Source organism: Glycine max, chromosome 15 (genome assembly GCF_000004515.6).
Source record: "Glycine max cultivar Williams 82 chromosome 15, Glycine_max_v4.0, whole genome shotgun sequence".
NCBI lineage: Eukaryota > Viridiplantae > Streptophyta > Magnoliopsida > Fabales > Fabaceae > Glycine > Glycine max.
This window is the reverse complement of record NC_038251.2, coordinates 23,976,774-24,002,776: the sequence shown is the minus strand read 5'-3', so window position 1 is coordinate 24,002,776 and position 26,003 is coordinate 23,976,774. Positions and strand designations below refer to the sequence as shown.

The 26,003-nt window shown below is 32.1% G+C and overlaps 3 protein-coding genes and 1 long non-coding RNA gene across 4 annotated transcripts; 1 reads left to right on the top strand and 3 right to left on the bottom strand.

The window, feature by feature from the left end:
- Positions 1–325: 325 nt before the first annotated feature.
- LOC121173522 (uncharacterized) lies at positions 326–1,966 on the top strand. The gene is made up of 3 exons (XR_005888599.1): positions 326–459; positions 878–937; positions 1,192–1,966. It is a non-coding gene; the product is annotated as an uncharacterized lncRNA (long non-coding RNA).
- A 107-nt stretch (positions 1,967–2,073) lies between these two features.
- On the bottom strand, positions 2,074–5,907 carry LOC100803528 (protein OS-9 homolog). The gene is made up of 8 exons (XM_003546532.4): positions 5,641–5,907; positions 5,406–5,494; positions 4,161–4,364; positions 3,939–4,010; positions 2,763–2,878; positions 2,578–2,644; positions 2,398–2,504; positions 2,074–2,307 (listed from the first exon to the last, which is right to left on the bottom strand). The coding sequence occupies exons 1-8, from the start codon at positions 5,714–5,716 to the stop codon at positions 2,154–2,156; spliced, it is 885 nt and encodes a 294-aa protein (XP_003546580.1). The 5' UTR covers positions 5,717–5,907; the 3' UTR covers positions 2,074–2,153.
- Positions 5,908–15,763: 9,856 nt separating this feature from the next.
- LOC100795215 (uncharacterized) lies at positions 15,764–16,725 on the bottom strand. Its single transcript, XM_026125918.1, has 3 exons — positions 16,266–16,725; positions 15,963–16,115; positions 15,764–15,870 (listed from the first exon to the last, which is right to left on the bottom strand). Exons 1-3 carry the CDS (start codon positions 16,723–16,725, stop codon positions 15,764–15,766), a joined length of 720 nt encoding a protein of 239 aa, XP_025981703.1.
- A 7,300-nt stretch (positions 16,726–24,025) lies between these two features.
- LOC102666443 (uncharacterized) lies at positions 24,026–25,712 on the bottom strand. The gene is made up of 8 exons (XM_006598394.1): positions 25,679–25,712; positions 25,498–25,588; positions 25,264–25,414; positions 24,907–25,064; positions 24,684–24,804; positions 24,441–24,605; positions 24,281–24,349; positions 24,026–24,166 (listed from the first exon to the last, which is right to left on the bottom strand). Exons 1-8 carry the CDS (start codon positions 25,710–25,712, stop codon positions 24,026–24,028), a joined length of 930 nt encoding a protein of 309 aa, XP_006598457.1.
- Between the last annotated feature and the right edge of the window lie 291 nt (positions 25,713–26,003).

The window sequence follows — 26,003 nt, the reverse complement described above, 5'->3', positions numbered from 1 at the left end:
GTAGTAAAAAATTAATGTAAGTCAGAAAAAAAATTAAATTTAAGAAATATTTTAAGTATAAAATTTTCCAATAAAATAGGTATACCAAATGAGATAATTCTCATTAATAATGTTATATTATTATTATTATTATTACTATTATTATTATTATTTGCCAAAATTATAAGTCAGTTATCTAATATATTAGTGGATAATAATTACTCAACCATCTATACCACTAGATAACCTCCTATAGTTCTATTCCACTAACGCAAACAGAGAGATTCTATCATTATAAATACAAAGATACAATACAGGCAAAAATATTGACTACTTACCATTACTTTTTTCATTCACTCGTTGACTTGAGCATGAGAGTGATTATGCAAGTACCACCCTCACTTGTCGGAGGAGCTCAACATATCAATTAAGAGATAAGATCACTAGTGGAGATTAGTCTAGAGAACACTTCAGAATCTAGTAAGAACATTTATCTTAGACCACAAACTCTAGATTTTTGCTTATTGACTAAAAATGAAATTTACAAAAGTTTAGGATACAAATATATTAAATCCAAAATTCATTTATGATCCAACAAATATACATGCATTACGTGGTAGAAACAACACTGGTTTCGATTTCTCATGGTATATATAAAGGTTGATTTGCTTAAAGCTTCTTAATTTATTTTCCTATATATTTTGATTCCAATATTTTTTTTTTTTGGTTTCATTTTAGTCCGCGATATTATTATTTCAATTTCTATAAAATTATATATTTTTTTCATAAAAATCTCTCTTAAATAAATTCCTGTTATTTAGGGAACATTGGCTTGATTTTTAATCTCTATTAGTTACATTATCAATACAATAGGACTAAAAACTTGCACACTCTGCAGATTGCATCTCAGTTGGGGGCTCTGGTTTGCCAATTGAATCGGAAGCTGTGAATAGTTGAGGTACCAAATCTTTGTAGAAGACTTGTAGATTCATTTTACTGGTTTTAGGCTTTTAGCTGGGAGCTGAATCTCGATTACATTGCCCCTTACAAAGCAATAGTTATTTTCCACTATAATTATGTGTTAAATGAATTTCTTGGTGTATGAGATTACTGGAGCATATCCTTGGGGTGCATAATGCCTTTGAGAATGCATTGAATAGGTCATGGTTTTCCAATGCTTTTGGACAATAAGGATATTTTCTGTTAATGCAGCGCTGAATCTGCTAAATTATCTCAAAAGCAAAGAAGGAAGCATCAATGTTGCATTTGACAAATCCTTCTGGAGGTGGACACCAGTGATTTGGAAGGATGAGTTGCTGTGATTGGTTTATGGCATCATTCAGACTTTTAGCTTTGGACCAATCTTGGTAGAAGAGATCTCCATGATGGACCACCGAAGCATCAGGAACTGATTTTGACTCCCCTAAGTTGCTATTTTTTAGCCACCAGACTCCAGAGAAACATAGCAGATCTCTCTTTTAATATGGTCCCCGAAGTTTGCATCTGCAAATCCTTAAGATTTATCCAATAGCAGGAGAATTTTCTGCTTTAAGATTTATCTGGCTCCAGCAGCCTAAATTCATAGGGCACGAGATAAGAATATGGACGGTTGTTTCCACGTTAGAATTACAAAGTGTACTAATAATGGAACAATCTACACCTCTACTTCACAGATTAACTTTTAATTATAATTAAGAGACCAATTATATAATTAAACCAACCTTTAAAATAACACTTGATGTCTTTCTTCGTATTAGTTATCCCACTTGATTCTTGTGTGTGAAATCCTCAAAATATATATACATATATATATATATAGACAAAAGTCTTTAATCCCATCTCCTAAAGTTCTCAAATTAATAGTTACATCATCATACATGTCTTTCTAAAATCACTATCACATTTCTTTTCCAAAATCTTCCACAACACTTCTCTTAACACAATCATTTTTTTCCCAGATCAATAAAAATCATATGTAAATGAAGAAAATAAAATCCTCGCGTGAGCTTCAAGGACTTCTTCAAGATGAATTATATAAATCTGATCTTTCTAAAGTTAAAAAGCACAGTGGCTTAGCACTGTCAGGAAAGAGGATTAGTAGAAGATACATGTTTTCTTTCACCGTAGAAATTACATGATGGCAACTTTAGCTATTCTCATTATGTATATTTACATCATTGTTCTGACTCTAAGTCACTATTTTCGAAGTCTTTCACTATAACAATCTCCGTATTTTCGTTTTGTCGTCTCACTTTGGCATCCACGTGATCTTTTGGAAGCACATTACAGTCGATGGTGTGCCATACTGGTCTCTCCTCTTGAAATAATCTGCAGAAACATTATAGCATAAAACTCCAATGAGTGGTGACTGGTGAGACAAAAACTTCCAAGAAAGATGGAAAGAGAGAGAGGACTTACGGGTGCTTGCATAGCTGCGGACATTGCACTGTAAGTGCATACTTGCAAGTGGAAATCTCTGTGATTGAACTAATCATTGCTCTCGGTTCAGAGCATACAAACCTCACCTATTTTAAAAATATGACATCAGTATGATGAGGGAAGGAAGAAAAAGACCCAGATGTCTGCAATTTTTCATACCTCGGTCTCTCGTGGCTTATTTGTAAGATCACATACGGTGCCATTAGTATATTGATGAGCATGATACCTGAACAAACATAATATAATTAAGTACTTGTTTTTATAACATTAAATATAATGTGAAACCAATTTCTCCATGTTAACCCCATCCTCACACTTGTGAAACATTCATTCATGGAAGGTACCTTTGAGATGCATCTTTTGACCGGGGATCCTTCAATGTAGAAATGTCGGACAGATTTTCGTTAAATGCAGCTGTAGCCTCCGGATCATACACTCCCAAGACAAACTCCTGGACAACCTGTGACAGAAAAATTTAAACTGATTATCATACGTGAATATATGATTTTACAAGTTTCTAATAATAATATAATAAAACGAATCCATGATTGTACAAATGAAACTGCTGAAAAGCAGTTCAATATAATTAAAAAAATAAAAATATAGGTGTTCTGAATGTAGAATTTATATGAATGACTGACTTCTACTATCAATAATCACGACATGGATGGTACCAAGGAATTTGGATCCTCTCCTTTAACTCAGTAACAAGTGCCCAATTATGATGAAAGGCATACAAATTTTATTATGGAGTGACCAACCTTGATTATGTTGGGGTCCACCAATTTCCGACAAGTGCACTATATATCTCTCATATAAGTCATAAACTCATAATACAACTGTCTCCCATTAGTTTGTAAAATGATAGCATCAAAATCCCAGTAAGTGGTAACAAGATTGAATCTAGTCTGTACAGAAAACGTGATAGGCTCCATTGTGAATGTGTATAGTAGGAGAGGAAATAGAGGGGCAATTGGAGTAGTGAAGGGATTAAATGGGCTTAAGAAACCAAGGCTATTGGTGTATGAAAGAAGGAAGAGAAAGGTGTAACAGAATGGACAGGCAGCAAAAGGAGAATGGAGGGGGGTGAATGAATCCTGGAAGGGGGGAGAAAATTATTGAAGCAGAAATGTAGAATAGTGGTTACACTGAGGGAGGAGAGGGTCCAATCTCAGTAAGGGATGTTATCTTTTATTTTGTTCTGCCATTTTCATTTAGTATGGGAGCCTAGCTCCATCCATTTTCATTCTCGTTTCTTCTTATTTTTCCCAGCAAGCATTGTAACAGGGGACACTTCCTCAGATTTCATTGAAATCTAACATCAAAATTGTCTTCAATTTCTGGTTACTATCAATTTGATGCTCAACTCAAGGAAATGTGAAGATAATATTGTTATTCAAACTGAATATACTAACCCAACACCCAAAAAGAAGAAGCCAAGTTATAATGAGAGGATGGAGCAAAGAAAAGTTTAAGCAAAGACCATGAAGAGTCAAAACTAAATGCAATCAAGGGGATACCTTATCATCCTCCAGATGTAGTTGCCTCAACTTCTTTTGATAGCAAAATTCATATGACCACCAACCTTCTTGCTGCAAATTCAAACAGCTAATGTAAGAAAATGATATACAATAATAGATGTCATTTATTTAAAAAAGACTCCTAAAAAACCAAACACTCAGACCATAAACTTCATGACTAATAATTAATATATCATCATTTGAAATAATTCAAATACTAACTCTGAGAAAACATGGACCCCTTAATACTTCTAGCAGTTCATCTGGTGTCTTCTGCTTAATCCTTTTCTCAGTTTCCACAATCATGCTGCTAATATTGTGTTGGATAACAGGCTTTCCACTTTTTTCCTTTTCCACTTTAGGTAAGTAACATATATATTTCTGTCCAGTTTTATCCGGCATGACTATAGATTCCTGATCATCATCCTGTAAATGAAGCATCAAAAGTTCTTATGAGAAGGTGATGGGATAACACACAGAGATTGACACATATATATCCAGAGGTTAAGAAGGGAACTTATAAGGTCCAGTGTGACCATTAGAGGGAGCTGTCAGTCTATGGGTCTGATTGTACCAGATTGTTATAGAATTGATTTTGAAAGTACTGAGATTGAAATAACCAGTTTTGAAATAATTTATGTAAAGAAAATAAACATATTTGGAAAAGGTATATCAAAAGTGAGTTTAGACTTTAGAAGAATTATTGTTCGGATGGTAAAGTAGAACCACTTTTGAACTGTAAACATAGATAAGATTTAAAAACTTTTGTGGGTTCAAAACTCGGAATCAATTCTATTCACCTTGAAAGCTAAAATTATTCCCTTCTCTCAAAATCAACTTTGCTGATAATAGCCTTTGGAGAACCACACCACAAAAGTTAGCCGTTGTAGTTGGAAAACTCAAGACCCTATTATCACAACAATACTAGAATCCCCCCATACCTTGAAATTATATCCTAGCTTTTGCTCACAATAAAATTCATTTTCTCCACCTCCAAAATTAACCAAACACAATTCACTATTGCTGAATTTGCGTTAAAACATGCAGGATATTAGATTAATCTATCAAACTGAACGAGATACTCTTATTTTCAATCTCTCTGATATCATCAAAATAACACCTCCGTTAAATTTGTACAGCTGTAGCAGTTTAGATTCAGAACCAGCATTAGTAAAATACACAGTAAACATATTTGAATCACGTACACACATTCAATTTGAAAACAAATTGTAAATAAAAAGAAATAAATTTGAATGTCCAAGAGACACAATACTTATCTTTGGATCATAGCACAAACTCAATGAAAATCTTTACTCCTTTCTAAAACTTAGGATAAGCATTTTATAGAACATTCAACACTCACTTAAATTACAACTAAAACCACCGAACATAAGATCGTATCCATAAGAAATGGCACAACAACAACAACAACAATTATTGTTATTATAAACACATCAAAAAGCTTACAGGGTGAAAAGGGGAATCTTCGGGATGAAATTCGATCTTGTATTTGGGTTCGCGAGAGCGGCCACCACCGCCACCACCGAAAATGCTACCTGTTTATATAACAACGAACAAAATTAAATTAAATCAATTGGAAAACATAATACAAATAAAATTTTGAATTTCGAATTTATAACACTTGATGTGAAGAATTGAAACTGAAACCCTAAGAAAGAAGAGAGAAGGAAATGGTGAAGACCGATATGAGCAGGAAAGATTTGTTCGGTGGCATAGCTGAAAGAGAAGAGAACGAAGAACAGAAACAGCGCCCTCATCGTCTCGTTAAACCTCACAACGACGCAAACCCACTTCCGAGTTCCGACGACGGCTCCTTATCGTTGAACGCTTACAACTTCGAACCGAGATCGCACACCGAATGTCACAGCTTCCACGTCTATGCACCAATCAACCATTGCCACATCACACAAGGGCCTTTTTCCACATTAGATTGGACTGAGACACAATTCAAATAGGGAATTGGATCCTATCCAATCATAAATAATTGGAGAGGGTTACTTTGTGCACCAGCATTTTGTTTTTTGCACCCAACACGTAGGATGAAATGACAGAAATGCCTTTCATTCTAATAATATAAATAAAGCTACAGTTTTGTCCATATAGCTCTTCTTCTTGTTCCTGTTCCTACGGCCACTACGCGCATTCGTCTTCTTCTTATTCTTACGGCCTTCTTCTTCTTCTTCTTGTTCATACCGTCAACGCTGACCCATTCATCTTCTTCTTCCTCTTCCTATGGCCTTCTTCTTCTGCTTCTTGTTCATCTTCCTCTTCCTATGGCGCTTCTTCTTCCTTTCACCGTTCGTGATCATGTTTGTTCCTTGTAGTTCTTTTTCTTCCTCCGCTTCCCGTACCGTTGTGATTCTTCTTCTTCATCTCCAACAAAAAAATGCATTTTTTTTTAAAAATCCCATACGGATCATCCGTATGATTCATACGGATTGTCGTTCATACGGATTGCTAATTCGTATGAATCATACGGATCGACAATCCGTATGTGTCATACGGATCGACAATCCGTATGTGTCATACGGATTGACAATCCGTATGACTAATACGGATTATTGATTCGTATAGATTTTTTTTTTTTTTTGTTGAATAATTTTTTTTCAATTTTTCTTCTTCTAAATTTGTTTTTTTTTTTTGGAAATTTTTTTTTTGTCAATTATTATTTAAATTATTTCGTAGTGTAATGTTGTTTTGTAATGTTAGTGAAATTTTATAATTTTTTCTGATTTATATGTTATGTTAAGTATTGATTTTATTTATAAAAAATATATTATTTATTATTAAGATTAGATTAGATTGCTAAAATTAAGATTAGATTGGTGAAACAATTAATTTTCAATATTGTCATATTATATTTGTCTAACTTTTAAAAAAAATCAAAACAAATATTTAAAAGATATTGAATTTGTTACTTATGAAAATATTGAAATCACAATTAAAAATAATTTAAATTTTTTAGTTACAATAAATATTTAAACGAAAATTTTCAATAATTAAAATATGTTATAAAAATATTGAAACATAATTTTTAAGTGTACAATAAACTGTTAGTTATAAAAATTATGAAACCAAAATTTAAAATTTAAAATATGATAAGATTTTTAGTTTAAGATAATGATTGAAATCAAATTTAAAAATATATTTGATTTATTAGTTATAAAAAATATTGAAACCAAAATTTAAAATATTATAAGATTGTTAGTTTAAGATAATGATTGAAATCAAATTTAAAAATATATTTGATTTTGTAGTTATAAAAAATATTGAAACCAAAATTTAAAATATGATAAGATTGTTAGTTTAAGATAATAATTAAAATCAAATTTGAAAATATATTAAATTTGTTAGTTATAAGAAATATGGAAACCAAAATTTAAAATATGATAAGATTGTTAGTTTAAGGTAATGATTGAAATTAAATTTAAAAATATATTTGATTTTGTAGTTATAAAAAATATTGAAACCAAAATTTAAAATTTAAAATATGATAAGATGGTTAGTTTAAGATAATGATTGAAATCAAATTTAAAAATATATTCATTTTGTTAGTTATAAGAAATATGGAAACCAAAATTTAAAATATAATAAGATTGTTAGTTTAAGGTAATGATTGAAATTAAATTTAAAAATATATTTAGATGATTGAATGATATATTTAGATGTTTATTATAATAATTAAAAATTAAATAAATATGATATTTAATTGAATGGTGTATTTAGATATTTTTTATAGCAATTGATAATTAAATAAACTTGATATTTTGTTACATCTCTAAATACTTATTAAATCTGTAATTTTTATTTATAATTTATATATGTAAACAAATGAATTATTATATAAAAAATAATCATCATAAAATTTATTATGTAAATTTACATATACATTAAATATAAATTATAAATTTTAGTGTCATATATAGCGACACTATTTGTTTATAACATAACGTGCTATTAAACCTGTAATTTTTATTTATAATTTATATATGTAAAAAAATTAATTATTATATAAAAAATAATCATCACAAAATTTATTATGTAAATTTACATATACATTAAATATAAATTATAAATTTTAGTGTCATATATAGCGACACTATTTGTTTATAACATAACGTGTCTATTAGTTCAGTAGGTTTGAGTGTTCTATTAATAATGCGGTGACACAAGTCTGATCCCATTTTGGGCCTACGGATTGCCAATCCGTATGGGTCTTATGGCAATCTGTATTTTGCTTACCTCTCTTTTTCTGACGATGAAAACTGACCAAAAATCACCGTATACTTCTCACAAACGTACGTACACCACTGGAGACCAAATACGCTTTCAAGCCGCCCTTAATGGAAGCAAGTTACACTAAGTAACGGAAAATTTGTGGGGGAAAAAATGGCGCTGCAAAAATGAAAAAATCTTGTTGCTATTTATAACTGAAAATACCATAAGGGTATTTTCAACATTTTGGAAAATTGCTGGGTGCCCCAAGCAATTCCCATAATTGGAGAGTCTCCAATTACACAAAGGGACCGTTGGATCAAATGTGTATGAGATGTATTTAGTTAAATTCTCTTCAATACAAGGATAAATAATAATTTTTGTTTCTGGATGTGTAATGTATGGACAAATTCAAATTTTAGTCCAGAAAGTAAAAAAAGTGCGACAAATTCATTCATCCGTTAATTTTTGTCCGTTACCGTTAATAAAAGAACTTACGGAACACATTCAGTGACAAATTTGTCAACACTTACCAAAATGATTATTTATTCAAAATGTAATTTAATTTAAATTTCAATTGTGACAACATTAAATTTTGTATATGGATCATGATAGTAGAATAAGGTTGTAATTATAAAATTTATTCTTTGAAAATAAAAGACATTGCTTAAATCTAAATTAATGATGGAGATAATCTTGTACCTAGGTTTTGTATGATTTTCAATGACGTGGGTGAAATTTCCATAATTGGTTAGGTTAACCCAAATTAATTCTTACATCTTAAATTATAGATAAGACCTTTTATTTGAGTCTTCATTTAAATTTACCAAGACAGAGTGAACATATGGTGGAAAAGTAAATATTGTAAAACTAAGTGTGAAAATTCAGTGTGGTTTAGGTGAGCTGATAATTCAGATAAATCTTTTTCTTTTTCTTTTTGGGCGGAGGTAGTAACTGAATTGCATTATGATTTGGTTTAAGGATCCCAATTTGTGGATCTTTTGAGCTTAAGAGGCCATAAATAGCATTTTTTAGGACTATAGATGATGATTATCCAACTTAGTGAAGTCAATAAGAATTTGTGGTTTTGGATGTTAAATTAACCAGGTATTGCTTGTACTAGTTTCTGTTTTAACAATCTTCATAAGTGCCCATCAAATTCCTCGAGTATAATGAGTTTACATAAGGATGCAACCAAAATAGTTGTTTTCTTATTTCGTTTTTCCTACTGATTTGTGATGCATACTATCAGGAATTGAAAGTTGACAATGTGAAACTATATCTCAACTTGTTGATTGCCACAATCATGAGGTTAACCAATATATTCTATCATAGTTTACTTAGCATTTTTGGTTGTGTTAAGAGAAAGTAATGTTTTTCCAATACATGGTGACAAGATAATTTTGTCTCTCCTTTTTTTTATTTTGTTTTCTTTATGTTCATATTTAATCAATTTAGCCTTATATGCATTTTGATTATGAAACACAGGGGGTCTAACTTCAAAAACTCATTGATGTCACATTGGGTAATGGGAACTTGAGGGAATCTATTAAACTACCTCCTAGTGAAGATCTTAATGAGTTCCTAGTTGTAAAGAATCTTTAATGTTTAGCCTTCTGGCAAATAGTGCTAAAGTTCCAACTATAAATTATGTTTTCCACTGCCTCTTCCTTATTCTCGAGACTTATTTTTCTTGATCTATTCTATGTAATTTGGTGTTTAATATGCATATGTTGGTAACTTTTAGTCATTGGTAAATTGACCAATGCATCGTTATCGTTCAACCAACTTATTCATGAATAATTTAAGCTATGAAGATGAAATATTTTAAGCTAAAAGTCCATTGCAATAGTGAAAATTCTTGTTTCTACTACCATTTTTATGGCTCAATGTGGTATGCACAACCCAAGACACTTGCTATTGATAAAGACTAAAGCATGTTTGTAACACTCTAAAGTTTATAACTCTAAGTACACTAAAAATTGTGTTTGTGTGCTCTGCAAAAGCTTAATTGATATTGAAATTAATTACAATGATAATTTAAGTGAATTTAATAAAATTGAATTATATGTATATTTTTCATGTGATAAGTTTTAGTGAAATTCGACTTTAATTAAAGCCAAAGTTTTACACTGTGTGAATTTATACTGTCTAGATAATTTAATCATGCTTTTTTCTTAGATAATTAACCTTGAGTGAAACCTCATTTAACTATTCGTGTGATTGATTTTGTGTAATCAACATCTATTGAAAGTTTAGATTGTGTATATAGTGCGAACTTATATTGTGTAATTTTGTGTTGTATAAAGTTATTTTGTGTAAGATTAGCATTGTGTGAGATTAAATTTAATCACTCTTCCCTAGATAATTAGCACGAGATCAAAATTAATTGACTAGAGATTTACCATTTTTGGTTAAAGTGAAATTTCTATTTTGGTCTAATTCTACTTTAGCCCTTTATAGAAAAAAATACAAAAGCCAAACCCCCTAAAAGAGGCCAAAGTTGCATGTTCAACTCTCTATCGCTTTCCCCCATCAAATAGGTTTTTAAGGTTATGTTAGGAGAATATACTTTTAATTAGTATCTATGAGTTGAGAGTTGAATGAATTTAAGTATGATTTCCTTGCACTTTAATTGATATTATTGAATTGTTATTGACTAAAATGGAGACCAAGAGGACTTGTGATCCTTGGGAAAATTGTGTGTTGGAAACCTTGATTGGTGTGTACTTATATGTTGACTTTGAAAATTATTTGAATGACTAAGGATTATGAAATCCTTGAGGGGGGGGGGGGGAGCAAATGGACTCAATGCATGAGTGCATTTGTAGGGATTAGGATTTAACCCTACTATTAATAAAGGTTCATTGTGATGAACAATGAATAAAGACTTAACAAGAGTGTGAATCTAATGAATCATTTGTACTTAGTAAACATTAGATGTCTTTGCACATTGGAGTATGTTATTATGAAGTGGACTTAGAATGAGCCTTAGGTCCCTTGCTTGGATAACAAGAGTCATGATAAACTTCGCATAATATTGAAAGAAGGATAACATAAAATGTAATAAAACGTGGGATAGGGCATGAATCCAATTCATGGAATGGATGAGAATGTTTTAAGGCGTTGTTATGGATTATGATGTGTTGTTGTGGTGCATGGTGCACTTGTTTTCATGAATTGAGTTTGAGTTTGAGATTTGTAAGATCACACTTGTTTGTGAGTATGGAGGGAGGGGGTAAAACCCTTTCCCGTTTTGGTCATGTGAGACCATGTAGAATGAAACGAGATCGTGATGAGGATAACATGTCGTTCGAGAAATATGATATCCTTGTGATGCTAGATGTGAAGGCAAGCTTTAGAGAGGTTGTGTGGGGAGCTTTGTCTGTGTTGTGTGTTATATTTGTGAAGGACGGGGTAACGATGGATTGGCCACTTGAGATAGTGGGGGAAATGTTGATCTTTGTGTGATGTGTTGATGAGTTTATGTTGTTTAGTTGACTGTAGTTTAGTACCATTGATAGAGGAGCCCACACAAACATGTAAAGGACAATCCAATGGGGAAATTCGTTTATGAGTCAATCTTCAGAGATTGGATGACCACACAGAGTAGTACCTGAGGGATGGATCGTTGACTTGCTGTTTCTTGAGGGTATGACACTGAGTTTGTGGTAGCGTTTCCACAGTGCCAACTTGGCAATCTTGTCAAATGTGAGACATAACTGGTTGGTGAGAGCCTACCATTGTACAATGGTGAGGGTGTACTCCCAACAATCATCCAACTTAAATTGTGTAAGACCATTGAGTTCTAGAAGTTCTAGTGGTAGCAAGTTCGTAATGTGATAGCTTAAGAATTTGTTACAAACATGAATAAGATTATGAGTCAGATTGTGAGAGGACCACATCATAGTGGTTAGTATGTATGTTTGTGACTATAAGGTTGTTTTCTTGCGATTTTAGAAGAGATAGGGTGGCTGACTCATACACCCTCTGTTTTTCAAAGAAAGATGGAGAATTCAATGCAAATAGCGAAGATTGATTGGGAAAATTACGAAAAGGTGGTTGTACTTGTTTGAGAAGAAAAAAGGGTCTATTAATGGTGCCTCGAGAGTTTTGAAATGGATATATAATGGTTGGTTTTCTTTGAGTCACTACTTTGAGTCTAAGTCTTTTCTTTTACAAAGAAGGATAGATTAGGTTTTAATTTGATGTTGCTACCATTCTTTTGTATGTGACTCAAATGTATTAAGTATGTAATTTTAGGAATGTAAACATGTATTATAATTGTACAACATAGTTGTTTAGTGAGATATTATCAAGAATGTGCAAATGATCTTTATTATTTTGTATTGATTTAATGGAAATTAAGTATTTTATAAATTAAACTGTTTCTTATTGAAAGATATGATGATGTTCCTTTTTTAAAATAAAAATCAAAAGTGATGACATTTTAAAACAAAGGCAACAAAGTTATTCATGAATTAGGAATATGATAGTTGGATAAGGTGTCTTAAGTTAATTCTTTTATTCCATAATTTTGAAAATGAATTGAGAAAAACCATAATAGTAACTAGGGATGTTACATGTTGCTAGTGCAATACCCAAGATGGTTTTGCTATGTGTAATACCCAAGACATACTTGTTGGCTTGTTAATTAATGGAAATACAAAAAAAAAGTGCATCCATCAAAGATTAAACCTGAATACATAAAGTATTTAAGTAGCAAATTACTTCTAAGTTACCACCATCATTTGATTAATAAATGTGATAATTAATATATTTATGATCCATGTATATATTTTAATTAGTTACACTGATTCATGCAATTCATGTAGTAACCCATTAGTTTGACCACTAATCTAGTGACTCGGTATTTTGACTAGGTCAATGATCAATTCGATTCTAATAGCATTGCATATAAGATAGCCTCAAATGACCAGCTGTTGTAATTCAGCAATCAAGTATCAACATCAAAATTTCACAATAGAGTGTCACCATGCAACTATAATGATAATGTCATGCAATTGAAATAAATGAAACACGTTGGAGGGAGGTTCAATAATGTGTAAGTGAAAATTTTAAACATTTTTCTCAAAGAAGGAATATTTTTTAAAACAATTAAGGATATGTTGGGAGCAACCACTATCCAGGTACCATGATTGGAGTTTCTTTCCTGTTGTCAAGCACATCTGCAACAAGAACAATTTGATATTTAGGTGCCCAAATGGACTTGGGTCCTCTTTTTGAAATAACAATAATCTCACTACAAGGGAGGTTGAATAGTGTGTTTATCAAAGATATATAAAAACTTTTACAACTTTTAATGCAGATATCTATAGAAATGTAGAAGAATGGGGGGTCATCTACTAAAGAGAAAAACAGGTTTTAAAGACAAGTTTGATCGTCCAGAGATTTAATAAGAGAGTTTTTTAAAACAGTTTTTCAAATAAACACTTGGGGGGAATGACAAATCAACAAATTCTATAATAGAAATCCTCCATGTCCCTAATTAGAAACTGTAATTGAAATTGAAACCGAAGGGTAAAGGAAAGTTGCATTTAGAATCCAATGTTATTAAAAAAAAATTAGAGAGTCGTCTATGCCAATGCACGGGCTAATACTAATATTTGAGTATTGATAAATGTAAATTATTACTACATGTATATAGTTTTTAATTTTGTTAATTGTGATGATAATAATGTTGAAGTATCGATAGAAAAAAACATTAAATACAGTATGAATATGAAACTAACCTGATCCAATTGTAGATAGTTTCAGATGATATTGTTGTGATTATCATTACAAGCATGTTGTTGTAGTGAATGAGAGGATGTGCAATGAACATAAATGAATGTATTGATTGCATATATAGATAAGATTAGTGAACATTTAAAAATCCCAATTAGGATGTTGCTACTATATATAGTACTAACCTAAAAAGGGATAAATTGATATGAATATGCTTTAGTGGCTGTGATGTGATAACAAATTTTCATCATTTGCCTTGCTTTTGTTCTCCTGCAACATATAGAAGTAAAAGTATTATATCATATTAATTTGAGAATTCATCATAATGAAATTGCAATAGAGTGTTGATGTTGAAAGCAGTATAAGTAACGGTAAAGTAAAAAACATAGTATATTGTAATTCTCTGATTAGAAATTGATATGTTGAAAATGAAGTCAATGAATAATGTTGTAGGTAGGAAACGTAGGATGTGTTACTGTATAGTTTGGTAGAAAATGAATTTGATTAATGATAATGCATATGCAACAATAAGAATTTGGAAAGCATACATTGTTTATAAGTTTGCAAATACTTCTTTGTACACTACATTAATGGTAGTATTTTTTGAAGTGCCTTGATTATCATAAATAAGAATATGTAGTCCTTTTTTACTTTGCACTCGTGAAAGTGCAACATATAACTGGCCATGGGAAAATACTGGGTTTGGCAAATACAATCCTACATGTGCCAAGGACTGTCCCTGAGACTTGTTTATGGTCATTGCAAATGAAACCATGAATGGAAACTGTCTTTTAATTAGTTTGAATGACCATGGAAAATCAGAAAGAGACATATTCATTCTTGGCATATACGTCCTATGACCTATATTTGGTCCAGTAATAATCTCTGCTTTAACCACATTCGAACCAAGTCTTGTGACAATAAGCCTAGTTCCATTGCATAACCCATATGCCTGGTCCAAATTATGTAGTAGTATGATGGGAGTACCAACCTTGATTTTTAGCTTGTGATTATGTATTCTTGATGTTTTCTATGAGTTCATAAATTTAGGTGTTAGTACTCCAAAAGCAGGATTGAGTAGTTCATCAGATTTATCAACACTATCAGCACTACAATACCTTTTCTCCTCACTGGGAATCAAAGATAGGACATAGTCATTTATTTTGTCAACAACATCTTTTGTAGAGGCTAGAACAACTCTTTTTTGCAAGAAATCTTCGTTGCTATAGTTTTGTAATAAGTTTGGATATGTTGCGTCAACAATAAAATTGTTTGAGGTGATTTCGTGATATCCATCATTAGGTTCTCCAAGTTTGTCATCGCCTATGTCTAGTAACCAATCAGAAAATTGTTTGAGGTCATCACTATTGGTATGGGCAACAGGATTTGATAGCAATCACATGTTTTTTTTTTGTCAATTTAAGAATTTGACAATGATCCCAAATGTATGATGCATTTAGAGTTGCATGGACGATATTAGAGCGATTACCTCTTGGCACAACAGGTAGTATTTGACGGGAATCACCACAAAAAACAATGACCTATCCTCCAAAAGGTCTATTGTTGTGCATGATGTCTTTTAAGCTTTTATCAAGTGCTTCAAAACTGAACTTGTGACACATTGGAGCTTCATCCCAAATTATTAGTTTTGTCATGTGCAACAATTCAGCCAAGTCACTCCCTTGATGAATATTGCATGTTGAATTTTGTGTTGCAGGCACTGGTATAACAAACTTAGAATGTGTTGTTCTACCTCCGGGCAGCAGTAATGAAGCAATCCCACTTGAAGCAACTGTTAAAACAATGCCGCCATTAGACCGTATAGAAGATGATAAAGTTTTCTAGATAAAGGTCTTGCCGGTGCCACCATATCCATAGAGAAAATAAACTCCCCCCGATTGACTTGCAACAACGCGCATAATCTTATAAAAAATAGAAGTTTGCTCATCTGCATTTAGTAATGTATACATCATGAATTAGTAGTATGGATTGTTGGGAATGAATATTGTTTTAAGAAAAACTGAAATATGTTGTACATACCTATTAGTGAGTGATAGCATTTGTTGAATTCAGCAGCCAAAATTTCCTTATCATAAGCCATTTCATTGTAGATGAGCTTATTTCGGTGTGGGTTGGCAGCATATCCTATTGGGTATGTCATTGAAGGGAAATCTCGTAGGCTTTTCCTATTGGCTTGCACCAGATTTTCAATTTCAGTCAAAAAAGATGCATTGTTTCTTTGTTGGTGAGTTGAATGCCTATGAATAGTATGGTAATGACATTGTTAGCAAGTGAGTTGTTTCCTATGAATGATATGTAGTTATTTAGGATTTATGAAATTACCTTGTCTTCTATGATTAAATGCAATATCATTTGCCATCCATTGCCAAGTTTGTTTCCACACATATTCTGGTCTATCCATGGTATTCATAAATAGCAGCTTGACAAATAACTTTCTAACGAAGTGTGGAGTTCCCCAAGTGTTAGCTTCTCGTAAAGCACCAACAAATTCTTGATCACTTCCTAGAAAACCTTTTCCAAAGCATGCTTCTCTAAATGTATGGTAGACCACATTTTCTACTGTTCTAATATCTTTGTAAGATTGTGACCCTATAGTGGAGGAAAACATCATTCTCATGTAGAACAACTCTCCACTTGAAGGGGATACCCATATGAGCCTGCCAATTGTATTTCCTTGTTTTCTTGGTTGCCAGCATCTTTTGCGTGCAACATAAACGAATTTGGACACATATTCAGCATAAGTAAGATCCCATCCATGATGGTATATTTTATTAGAATCCATCCAAGCTGTAAACATTGATTCTTTGATTGTACTCTTAGATAGTACTGTACCAATTTGTTGACTATCTTTCTAGTAAAAAGGATGTTGATTTTCAAGGTGGAAATAGAGACGTTCAACTGCTGGTGCACATCCATGCATTGGGAATGCAAAAATCTTCCAACATGCTTCAGGGGGCGACACATACCTGGTGAATGAATAATAAAACATATACACATAATATGTATTAATGAATATAATAACGAAGGGGGTTTTGTGTGTAGATGTTATGCATTTAATGATCAGATGATTGACACATACCGACAATCAAGATAGTGTTTAATTTCATCATGAACCTCAGTCTGTGTGCCATCCTGGTTTTACACATTAATAATAGCTGTTGTAATCCGATCGGATCCTTTGTTGATGTACTTAAACAAGTATTTGATTGATGTACTCTAATTGCACCTTTCCACATTTAGGTGTGTTCTATATTTGAGTAAGAGATGTGGACTATATGACACAACAAATCGATTATCAAGTTCAATACCATGCTTTTGAATCGTACATCCATTCTTTCTTCTCCTATGAACTGGAAATCCATCTTGGTCAACAATTGTTGCTTGGTTGAACTTCTTAGGGAAACATCTAATACACTTCTCATTGACCATACATGGTGCCCTTGTATTTGGTAGTCCATATGGTCCATGAATCATATGGTCGGAGACTATTTCATACAATTCTGGATGTGTCCTTATTTGATATCTCAGCAGAAATTATGTTATCAAAGTCTTCTGGATTTGGATACTTGTTTGAAGGATGCAGAAATATTAAAATATGAGCATGAGACAATCCTCTTTTTTTCCACTCAATGGTGTAAACAACTGTACTCCAATTTAAATATTAGTAGCATCATTAATAATGTATATTTGAAATTATAATTGTAAATTTGAAGTGTAGGAAAAGATTGGTAGAGGTGGTAATTACTTACATCCAACAGTGCCACCAAAGACATGTCCACTTTTGAGATCATTCATCAATTGATTTAGCTTCATTTTGAATATTCGCGAGACAACATCAGGGCAATCATGAGGTGTAAGATTGGATTTCCTAACTTTTCGTTGTATTTTTGGCCATGTTGGATTACATGTTAATGTCAAGAATAGGTCTGGAAATCCAATATGGCCACAAATTGTCATCCCATCAAAATATAGTTGTTCCATATACCTCTAACTACTAACAAAAGAGCTCGATAGTATAATTCTCTTACCTTTTTCATTGCCTTGTGTCTAGGGCTCAATATTACAGGCATTCAAATTCATGTACTTGTCAACTCTAAGTTCCTGTTGATGTTGTCTAACATAGTTTAGTTTTTGAGACTCAATCATACTATAGCCATCAACAATCCATTATTGAAACAATCTCCTTGAATGTAGTATTGTTTGAGCTTCATTGTCCCTTGATTGCATTCTGTAACAAAAATATTCACGCATGGTAACTTTTTTCCTCTTTGCAACATGGATATTTGGATGATCTTTATGAAGAATATTTGGTCTATAGCCATCTTCTCCTTTGGGATACAAAAGGGGATATTGCAAAGGCAAATATGCAAGATGTAGTTCATTTTTTCTTTTGAGCACTCCTGTTTGCTTTTCAATTGTGATATCTCTTTTATTTCCTGTATGCTCATCACCAAAAATCAAAGTAACAACTTCAGCAGTATTTGGCAAATTATATAATCTTCCATCTGATTGCTTATCACTAATGAGTTTTAGGTTGAGGTCACAAACCGCAGAAGATTGTAGTTTGTCCCTTACCATTCTGAACTTTGATGCATATCGATTGTGGTTATCTAGCATATTCTTGATTCCAATGATAATTTCTTCATCGAGAATATCTTTGATCCTATACATTCATGAAGGTGCATAACCAAGTGTTCATGGTATATATTATTTAAAAGACAATTTAAAAACTGTAATGTAACATGAAATTTGTTGAATGTTAAGACTTATGGGCTCTGGGAAAGCCTGTTGTTGACTTTGTTGTCTGTATCATAAATATATAGCTGTGTAAACTTCGATGAGTTATTAGGCATAGATAAGAGGCTTCCAATAAGATGATGTCCTTGACCATGTATGCGAAATGTAGAAGGACCTCTTCCAGTATTATAGGTTGTGTTAACTTTGACACCAGGCGATGTGAATGCAAACATTAGATTATATGAACGAATGTTTTGCTGGAAGTTCTTAGCTTGTGAGCTGTTGGTGTCAAACAGTAGTTGCCTCAACGGTTGTGGAGCATGTTGTAGTAGAGGCAGTTGTATTTTTCCATCACCACAACATAATGCAAACCTTAGGTTTTTGGTCTGTTTGCATTTGTTAATCCTCTCATCGTACCACATCATAGCTTTACAGTGGTTGCATTGCCAAAATAGATCTCCAATATCATTGTAAGTTGGACCTACACATTAATTTGGAAGTTTAGATTCTGCTCACGATCAAAAGCTATGAAAGACAACATAATGTAAGTTGAAAGTTGAACGTAAATATCGGTATTTTGATAATGATATGGTGTGTCTAGATTTCGATAATGATCAGTATCAACATCATCCTCCATTGGTGGGTTGTCAAATGAATAATCTAGATGACACAAATTTGTTCAATCTAAAATGAGTTATGTGTATCTAATTAAGTAAGTCAAATATGTAGGAAGTTAAATATACATTGTGAGCAATTTGACATGATGTAATAACAATAACGACATATTACCTATATGAATGTTTCCCTGGGTTATATTGAATTCCTCTTCACTATCATCTGAGATGTGCTCTATTAGTTTTGATTTGTGTATTGTATATCTTCCTGAATGTATATGTTGAGACGTGGTGCCATTTTGAATTGGAACAGCACCTGTGGTTGTATGTACTTTAGAAGTTGATGGCGGTTTGAGGTTTGATGAAGTTATATTTTCTTTCCCAAACTTGGACAACAGATTCGTCTGGATTGAAGAAGCATTGATTGTATGTCCATTGACTAAATGCTTCAGTCAAATTTGAAATTGGCCAGTATAATGTTGCTAACACTGATTCGCAGACGAAGTGATGTTTGATAATGGTGTACACTGTGTATGTAGTGAATGAGTGTCATCAATAAAGTGCGGGTCACATGGTGAGGTATGGTTACGCTTTTCTGCAATAACAGTGATTATATCCATATTAGTATTTATAAAATATGTACAAATGAATTTGGGGTTTGTATTCATTGTTACCATTAGGTAAATGCTGATTTGGAGTGTCAAAACTTTGTCTTCTTTTTTTCAAAATGTGTTTTCTATTTTTCCTCCGTTCGGAAAAATTTTCCATTTAAACTTCCAGTTGTCAATAAATTCTACATTATTGTGTGACACTTTGAAAATTAGAATTTAAGATCAACATGTTAAAATAGCAACATGTAATATTGATCCCGTATATGTAGCAATGTACAAATAGTACTGACTTAACATTGTTTAAGAATAAATAATGTACATGAAAGAGTGATAGGATATTGAGTATAACATATAATAAATTGTATAAAGATAGAAACCTTACTTCAAAGTTAGGAGTAGAAGAAAATGTTGTGTTGCTGTGGAAATGTTGCTTTCCAGCTTCCCTTTTCGTTCAGCATTTATCATCATCTGCCTTTTAGTTGGTGTTGAATGTAAATTAATGTTGATGAAGTTGGGAGAACAACATTTTCAAATTATTCTCCATTAACATTCATCACAGAAGCTAGTAAACAAATTAAAAAAGAAGAAGGGCTTTACATTCAATACCTCGTGTTTTTCTTTTCCCGCCAAGTCTTTGATTAGACATTGTGTGGCACCGCCAAAGAAATCCATCATTGCTACAGTAATTGAAAGTACACTTCATTAATTGTCTTCATTAAATGTGTTGGCAGCTTTTATATGATAGCGTGTGTCATTTCATTCCTACTCCTCATTAATTGTGATGGTAGATTTGACAAAAGGCAAATATACTTATTATTTAATATATTTTATTGAATTTCTGCTATTATGAAATATATGGTTAAATATTTGGAATGTATGCCTCGTAATTATTTCCCTTCAAGCTTTTTTCAATTAACTACTCTAATTTGTGTTACAAAGCTAATATTAAAAATCTTTTTGTTTTGAAAATACATAGTTTTATTAACACTGTATTAAGAAATTTGATCTTATGTATTAGATTTCAGTCTTTTTGGACAACGTATATATATGTAATAAAAGTGACAGGGTCTAGTGACATTCCAAATATTGAGCAATTAATACTATATTGAAATATATGAATATATAAATAAAGCAAGTTAATAATTTCATAATAAATACCATCAAAGCATGTAGTTCTGTAACGTTCCGAAAAAAGCAAATACGAAAGCAAACATTGTCTGGTTCCCGAAGGTAATTAAATTACAACATTAAACTACTAAACCAAAGTTACATAAATTTTTCATCAACAAACAACTGTAATAAAAGGTAGTGGAGTGTGGACTACAATATTCAAATGGACTCCTCTTCATTCCATGTCAGCTCTTTCTTGAAGATGAACTCCCATACATGTTGGTTAGGCCTGTAATAGAACGCTACCTCATCTTCGACATGCAAGTCATTTTCCGTCAAGTATTGGTACCATGTTTCAGCAATAGATTGTAGCCCATTATGCATGATCAGCTTCCATAGGTGACGACGGCCATGAATATGGAGGACAATCATATATTTTGTTGTAACATCAACAAAATTAAGAGCATCCAGTTGCAGTACCTACAATAGAACCAATGCAGTGAGTAAAAATTTAAAGGTCATCAATAATGACAATAGAGGTTAATTATATGAACAAAGTCCTACCAATGGATAAGCACATGAGATCATACGTTGGTAACATCTATAGTAAAAACATGAGTTCTGCTAATTGTAGGTGGCCTTCCACATGTTTGTATATCCAGTGGTGGCATGAAGCGGAGATGGAAAATCCAATTTTTCTCAGGTGCAGCAAAAGTGATCATCACACCTTCATGAATGCCCATAATTCTTCTGAGCTCCTTTAGTCCATCAGCAAAGTAGCATTTGTTATAATATTTTCTAACCTTTATATAGTGCTTGTCTCCATTGTAATTGAATAACACATAAAGTGGGTAGTGCGGAGCCCATTTTCTATGATATGTTGTTGGTACCTCAATGAGGTTCTGCAAGTAAACATTTAAACATATCACAATTGTATGTTGGATCATTTAATAAGTATAGCAGATATCATTTGTTTGGGATGAAGAGAAATGGATAAAAAGGTTTTGGTGGGGAAATACTTACCCTATCAGTATGTTACTATGGATCCCAAGAAATTAGGTGGGTCCTGAATGTCAATATTTTATGTTATTAGTTACTCCTAATTTGTACCTATTTCATACAGATCCTAAAGTGAAAGAAACTTATACTAATAACACATTACTATGGTCAACAATTCAGTAATTACATGCTCAATATGGTGCCAGACAGAATGACAAACATGAAGATGAATGACGAAACTATAATGAACATATACATATAAGAAGCAAAAGACGAAGGATGGAAAAGTAAAAGAAACTTATAGCATTGGAAGGAGATGATCAATATGGTCAATATGGTACCGGCAGAATGACAAACATGAAGATGAATAACGAAACTATAATGAACATATACATAAGAAGCAAAAGACGAAGGATGACAAAGTAAAAGAAACTTACAACATTGGACGCAGTTGATGATTGTGTACTCATGGTGATAAGGCTTGTGTGATGTTGTTGAGCAAGATGAGTTGATAATTAATGAAAATTGTTGCTTTTGGTTTCCACAAATGGAGATAGCAATGGAGGTTTTCTAATTACGACTTCCAGTGTGTATAATACCAACATGCATGATTGGATGGTTTTTACATAGCAGATAATGTGTACTTGATGTAACTGCTGTAGCAGTTAATGAGTATTGGGAAACCGCTTTTTATGTCAAGTCTAGTTGAATCCTTCATATTTATTGTTTAGTAGTTGATATTAATGTATAATAATTATAATCTTTTTCACTTCACGCAATAATAATAACATTTGTACATTAAATGCATGGCTTTTAGTATGCAATTATTAATTAACATATATTAGTTGTCAGCTTTTACTCTACCCGTAATACTTGTAATTAATTTTCACGAATAATAATTGCAGACTTTTACTCTTCCCGGAATATAATTACAATAAGTACATTAATTGGATGTCTTTTAATGTGCCGTTATTAATAATATTAATTACAATTTGTTGTAATATTGTAATATGTGTTCATTAATAATATGACTTTTACTTTCTCGATAAACTTGTTTGCTCTAAATTTATTAATTACATTGATTATGTATTATACATCGATTAACATTTATTTGTATATCTGTACGCCTATTAGTCTTCCATTACGACACTTGATGTAATTGGCACACATGTAGTATTTTCTTTTGATGTATTGGGCATTGGGAAATTACACTTCACGACACGTCTAGTCTATTAATAACATGGATCCTAATATCTAGTCTAATGCCTAATATGTACTGTTATATGTAATATCTACTAAGATTATAACCTAATAATAATACAACAAATAATATAGTATAAAATATTAGTATAAATGGTACCTGCCTTTGCACAAATTCCAAGAAGATCTATTGCAGGGATTTTGTAGATGTGTATACATTACCGTAATAAGCACGTCAGTATTCCAGAAGATTGAAGGTCACTTTTCGACCTGCAAGTAAATGCTACTAAATGTTATATTAAAATACTACTATAGCATTTACGAAAATAAAAGACATAAATTGTATTGAACAAATTGACCCCACAAATTTGACACGGCTACAAAAATGTAATAGAATACATGTTTCCAAAACATGCATAAAATCCTTAAAAACAAACGATAAAAAACATTGTTTTCTATGTGTTTGATTTTAAATTAAAAGACGTTAAACTTTGGCCATGCATGGTAAATTTTATTGGCATCTTATTTGTTTAAATTCTAAACCAATGTTTTTATGATTATTATATTTTGCATTATCAACTTAATTATATGAACTGTAGTTATTAGCTGGAAACATTAATGATATCAATTTTAGGGATACCTATTACTATCGATACAATTCAGTGTTCATACATGGGTAATTGATGATGTTCCATATCACAAAACACAGGATAATTTGGACCTATTTGCTAGAATCATAATGATATACCACATGTAAAAGAAAACATACATATTAAAAAGAGTTACAATATCTATATTAAATAACAATTGATTACTCAACTTTCATATGCGTGTTCGTCAATAGCTCATATGGTGTGTATTCGTCAAACTCAAATTCACTACTGTCTTGTTGATCACACATTCTTTTGGCAGGAGTGACAAAGACAGTCTTTCCAGGATCATAATCAGCTGACTGTGACAATGAAGGTTGTGTAACCATTAAAAATATTATTAGCAAACACGAATACATTATTTAATGTCATTTTTTTATTTCCTACTTAATAATATGTCGTAAAAAAATACCTACTGTAAGATGGTAATCCTGTGATGAAGTTTCAGCACCAACAGCTGGTGACTTCCCTATACTTGGTTCATCCTGCATGTAGCACATTGATAGACAATATCAATTCTTTTTTTTTTTTTTTTTTAATTTAGGACATACACTGATAGGGTTAATTGATTATTACCTGTAAACCAAGTGTGGATGTCAATGTGTGGATATGATGTTCCTCTTTGCTAACATCCAACATAGATGATTGCCGCATCTGAAAATGGTACTTGAATATGACAGCCCAGGTCTTACCCAACAATTCATCCACACACGGAGGGAACACCTTGATCTCGTCAACACTCTATGAATTAAAAAACAATTTAAATGCAATATGAATATACATATGCATTAATCGATAAGTGTAAGTTAGAGAACATACTGCAATCAACTGTTGATGACATTCATCGGCCATTTTACCAAAGATTTTGATACACGTCACATCCCAGAAATGGAAGTTAGCCTTCTCCCTATTTTGTTCCATTTTGACAACTAACTTATACCTAATACAACAGATATCCGTTTCAGTAAAGACTCAAATGTGAATTATATACAAAATCATTCGAATTGACTTTAATGGATATTTGGCGAGAAATACATGTTACCTTGGAACGGTGTGAGTAACTTGGTTTTGGCACGAACGACAGACTGCACCTATTTTTAATGGATCAAATGTTGTAGTACAATAGGGACAACTATCATAACTCCATGGTGTATCAATCATCACTTCATCCACCGTAGCAACGGTCAAACAGTAACAATCCTAAATGAGTAAAACCATATCAAAAAAATGAAAATGGATTGGTCACAGGTGGGAAACTGAAATGGGTTAGTGGTCACAGCCGGGAATACGAAATGGCGCTCTAACCCCACTCGTATGCTCAAAACGGTGATTAAGTCATAATGATCATTAATGATATCCAAATAACAAGGTCATTAATTTAAAACATTTATACACTTACCTGTCTCAGTCTACTTATTTCACCTAAGTTCACCATTTGAGCATTATGCAAGAACTTTTCCACTGAGTTTCGTTGGGAATGTTGGCTATACTGGGACTGAGAAGCGCTTCCTTCATTTGTTACCCCGCCAACATAAAATGGCACTCGTAAACTACATTAATGAACAACATAAAATTAGAGTTTTATCAAGACTTTTTATAAACAAACGAAATAAATTAAATTCATACATCGTACCTTTTACGGAATTGTTGGATTTCTACAATATCAGTGTTGACATACAACTTGGACCCATGCTTGATATTTTGGACACTAAGGGGATACTTGTCTGCAAAATAAAATATAGTTACATGTATAATGCATAGATATATTAAATTCAAGAAAATATGTAACAAATAGAAATTTACATTACACCGACCTTTGGAATCTTTGATCTTAGTAAGGGTTAACATAATGACCAATGGCTTCTGAACAAAATGGTTTTTTTCGATAGCATCATCAAGCTAAAGAGCATATTCCTCCCACACAGTCATGATGATCTCAACATCACTACAACAGAACAAAACATATACATATTATTAATACTCGACTTCTTTTCGCTTAATTAATTTTGATGAATAATAATTACAGTCTATTACTCTTCCCGTACAATAATTGAAATGCCTCACATGAACATTAAATAAAATTTTTTAAATATTACTAAAAAAGACTACTTGTAATGGTCCATATTTTAACAGCCCTTA

Bases quoted from the DNA above. Each gene is read 5' to 3' on its own strand.
- LOC100803528 (XM_003546532.4), bottom strand. From the start codon at position 5,716: ATGAGGGCGCTGTTTCTGTTCTTCGTTCTCTTCTCTTTCAGCTATGCC. The intron at 4,011-4,160 runs GTTAGTATTTGA...TTGAATTTGCAG, and splicing joins GGGGTCCATGTTTTCTCAGA to CAAGAAGGTTGGTGGTCATA. The intron at 2,308-2,397 runs GTAAGTCCTCTC...ATGTTTCTGCAG, and splicing joins CCGCAGCTATGCAAGCACCC to ATTATTTCAAGAGGAGAGAC.
- LOC100795215 (XM_026125918.1), bottom strand. From the start codon at position 16,725: ATGGATTCTAATAAAATATACCATCATGGATGGGATCTTACTTATGCT. The intron at 16,116-16,265 runs GTAATTTCATAA...ATCTGGTGCAAG, and splicing joins ATTTAATCATAGAAGACAAG to CCAATAGGAAAAGCCTACGA. The intron at 15,871-15,962 runs GTATGTACAACA...TACTAAATGCAG, and splicing joins ATGCTATCACTCACTAATAG to ATGAGCAAACTTCTATTTTT.
- LOC102666443 (XM_006598394.1), bottom strand. From the start codon at position 25,712: ATGTTAACCCTTACTAAGATCAAAGATTCCAAAG. The intron at 24,606-24,683 runs GTATGTTCTCTA...TTTAATTCATAG, and splicing joins GTCATCAACAGTTGATTGCA to AGTGTTGACGAGATCAAGGT. The intron at 24,350-24,440 runs GTAATAATCAAT...TGCTACATGCAG, and splicing joins CATCCACACTTGGTTTACAG to GATGAACCAAGTATAGGGAA.